At 38.3% G+C, this 4,117-nt stretch overlaps 1 protein-coding gene across 1 annotated transcript; it reads left to right on the top strand.

Annotated features, from left to right (window-relative positions):
* Positions 1–502: 502 nt before the first annotated feature.
* LOC123671598 (venom serine carboxypeptidase-like) lies at positions 503–2,224 on the top strand. The gene has a single exon (XM_045605555.1). It carries the CDS (start codon positions 529–531, stop codon positions 1,918–1,920), a length of 1,392 nt encoding a protein of 463 aa, XP_045461511.1. The 5' UTR covers positions 503–528; the 3' UTR covers positions 1,921–2,224.
* Positions 2,225–4,117: the final 1,893 nt, after the last annotated feature.

The raw sequence follows: 4,117 nt of genomic DNA, 5'->3' as shown, positions 1-4,117 counted from the left end.
GAGGCGGCCCATGAATCTCTTCATGTCATAAGTAGCTGACAATAAATTTCGACAGAATCAAATACGATCACACACAAACAGGCTTTTTACATTTTACTTTCTATCCACCATTAACCCTTAATATAGTCTGATCGACTATTTTTTTTTCCAGAACTCAAATTATTACTTCGATAATTGAAAAAAAGCATTATCCAAGTCGATTCTCCCAAATGGCCTTAAAAAATGTTTTATCTGAGTGTGATACAATAAATCTGGATGAATAATACCAATTCTCGATACTTTCTGCCATTTATCAGTGTCTAATCATGCACATTAAAGGATAAAAGATCACAAAGAGCAATTCAACCCAATTCTTATCTGAATTTTCCCAATATTCCTCATTGTGTCCACCACAGCGAAATATGATTACTTCCTCTGTTTCTGAAAGTCAACTTATCACCCGATTTAAATACAATGCATTCAGATAACGTAAATTCATAAATATAACCGGAACATTTCAAACAGTCAGTAAACTTACAACAGCCAAGAATGTGCTCTCTCATCTTAATCATTTCAATTTGCCTCACGACGGTTCAATGTTGTCATATGAAGCGAGAAGTCTCAACAACCGATGACGATTTAACAGACGAAGAGCCCAGGTATGCAGGATCTAAAGATGCACTATTTTTGACCCCCTACATAGAGCTGGGTTTCATAGAAGAAGGACGAAAAGCAGCAGAAGTATCTTCTGATATTTTCTTGAACACCAAGTCTTACAGCGGCTTCTTCACTGTCAACCACACCTACAACAAGAATCTGTTCGGGTGGTTCTTCCCTTCAGAGGATCAAGATGATCCAGTCATGCTGTGGCTTCAAGGAGGACCAGGTTTAACCTCAATGTTTGGCATATTTGCAGAAATGGGTCCGTTCGAAATAGATAATGATGCTCTAACACTTCGAGATACAGCTTGGACCAAATCTCACAGCATTCTGTACATCGATAATCCGGTAGGTACAGGTTATAGTTTCACGCAGGAGCAAGGTTTGGCCCATGACGAAACCCAGGTGGCAGGGGAGCTATACGAGGCTCTACGACAGTTCTTTCTGCTGTTTCCAGAGATCCGACAGAACGACTTTTTTGTAGCTGGTGAATCTTACGCAGGTAAATATGTGCCAGTAATTTCTCATGAGATTTTCAAAAGGAACGAAGATCTACCAGACTCCCTAAAGATAAATCTAAAAGGCGTGATTATCGGAAATGGTTGGTTAGACCCTGTGAACCAGATGAACATCGGAGAATACGCCTTCCAACACGGTTTGGTAGACTTCAACACCAAAACAATTATGGACGAGTATCGGGATGAATCTGTCGTGCTCCTCAGGCAAGGTAAGCTGGAAGAATCCACTCTGGTCCAGAGGAAGATCTCCCATCTTTTGAAGAACGCCAGTGGGTACGAGAACATGTACAACTACCTCAACCCAGGCAAACAAGAAACCGAAAAAACCGTCACAGATTTCGTGCAAAAAGAAGACGTAAGGGCGGCCATACACGTCGGGAATTTAACGTTCAACTCGGACGAGCCGGTGGACACGGCTTTACTGGGAGACATCATGATTTCCGTAGCTGACAAGCTGATAGACCTGTTGGCCAAGTTCAGGGTGCTGATTTACAGCGGACAATTGGATCTGGCCGTGCCGTATCCCACGACTGTCAATTATCTGCTGAATCTGAAATTCGATTCGGCCGAGGAATACAAGACAGCCGAGAGGGATATTTGGTACAGGGAGGGGGAGATAGCTGGTTACGTGAAGAGGGCTGGGAATTTGACGGAAGTGATGGTGTTGAAGGCTGGACATTTGGTGCCGACGGATCAGCCGTACGTTGCTATGGATATGATAAACGCTTTTACTAAAAACGAGGATATTTTGGACAAGGAGTGAGTGAATCTTAAATAGTTGATGTTGATGGAATGATAGTCTTCATGTTTTGGATTGAATGTTTTGTAATGTTATTGAATGACTTTTTTATGCTTTTTCTTTTCGAATCATGATCTAGTGAAAAGATGTAGTGATGCTTCATTTTTATTGCCTCATCGAATATTAAAAAGTCTCAAAAATATTAACAGAGTTCGAAATGAAATTGAATTCATCACAGATCAAAATAACAATAAAATTGGATGTGTAGCAATCATTTAATATGATCATCCTCCCAACTTGGTTATCAAATAAAAAGAAATATTTTATAGGTAATGTGTTTCCTATTTACCCTGCAATTTATTTAAACTGATGAGTAACAGGTTCAGGTCTCTTAGTGTTATTATAAGTTGTAAATTGATCAAAGTTTCAGAAAAATCTAATTGAAAAATGTAAGAAATTCATCATGTGTTGGATGAGCCTCTACGATATCTTATTTAACTCGTGGAAGAGTAATAACTTCCCTTAAGTCTAAAACGTTTTCAGTAGTCAAAAAAAGATATCTAGGAGTTCTAGGCATCAAATTAACTCGATTGTCTTTAAACTGGACCAACGTACTGTTAGGTAGCTATCAAAAGCTTACGACTTTACATCAGTTTTCGTCATTTTTTTCGAGATTATCCTCAAATATTCTATAGCCCTGAAGGCGCTATCGTCATTAAATTCTGCGATTGAATTGAAACAAAACTGATTCTTTCTTATTTTATGCAAAAGCATTCTTTCAATTGCGAGAATAAATTATCGAATACATAGTTGTCCAGGATTCTTCAAATCGAATCATATTTTTTCAATTCAATCATATACTTTCTGTCTGGCAAACCAAAATACATCCTTCGAATTGTCAAATTGTACTCTATGGTTGTTCGCTCGGACGGAGGAAAAAGGAAAGCATTGTTTCCGTACGATTTTTTCGAAAATTTTGTTGTAACGGGTTTTTTTTTTTTGAGGTATATAATTTTAAGTTGGCATAACTGCTCAAGATGGCGACCGATTTAACAGCTGTCAAGTGATTTATTCTCAATTTGGTTTGGAAATTCATCATGAATAGACTCACACCTGAACAACGCTTGCAAATAGTGCAATTTCATTTCGAAAATAATGGTTCTGTGCGGAATACGTATCGGGATTTTCATAAGTGAATTTTGTTCAGCGATGAAGCGCACTCTGGTTGAATGGCTACGTCAACAAACAAAACTGCCGCATTTGGACTGAAGCTAATCCTCAAGTGTATGTCGAAACACCGTTACATCCAGACAAACTGACTGTTTGGTGCGCTTTATGGGCTGGAGGAATCATTGTTCCATACTTCTTCAAAAACTATGATGGCCATAACGTTACAGTCAATGGTGATCGGTATAGAGGCATGATTACTAACGTTTTCATTCCTGAATTGAACAACTATGATGTCCAGAAGCTGTGGTTCTAACAAGACGACGCAACATGTCACACAGCTCGTGCCACAATCGATTTATTGAAAGACACTTTTGGTGACCGCCTAATTTCACGTTTTGGAACTGTGACTTGGCCTCCAAGATCTTGTGATTTAACACCGCTAGACTACTTTCTGTGGGGCTATGTAAAGTCATTGGTCTATGCGGGTAAGCCACAAACCCTTGACCATTTGGAAGACAACATTCTCCGTGTTATTGCCGATATACGGCCACAAATGTTGGAAAAAGTCATCGAAAATTGGACGTCCAAATTGGACTACATCCGAGCCAGCCGTGGCGGTCATATGCCAGAAATTATATTCAAAATGTAATCCCACAAGATTATCTTGCGGATAAATAAAATTCATGTCAATCGAATAATCCATCGTAGTTTTATTGCAATTTGAAGTTCTATAGCTCTAAAAAAAACACCCTTTATAAAGATTCGAAATATCAACTCTGAAGGTTTTGTGGTTAAAGACATCTCCAGTAATTTCTTTCGATATTCTTCTAGAAGTTTCTTCAGTTCTGATTATTTATACGATAAGCAAGAAATTTTGCATGAGGCTTGGAATTGTCAGTTTACATTCCAATAGGAATTATCATTTTTATCGAAGCTACAGTTTTGATATCAATAAGAAGAGAAAATTTCGTACAATCATATTTAGGGAACAATAAACCAATTGAATCAGGTCATTCGAACCTACCCTAAAAAACAAATTTATAGGTCAAAA

This window comes from Harmonia axyridis, chromosome 1 (assembly GCF_914767665.1).
Source record: "Harmonia axyridis chromosome 1, icHarAxyr1.1, whole genome shotgun sequence".
Lineage (NCBI taxonomy): Eukaryota > Metazoa > Arthropoda > Insecta > Coleoptera > Coccinellidae > Harmonia > Harmonia axyridis.
This window is presented reverse-complemented; position numbering and strand designations above follow the sequence as displayed.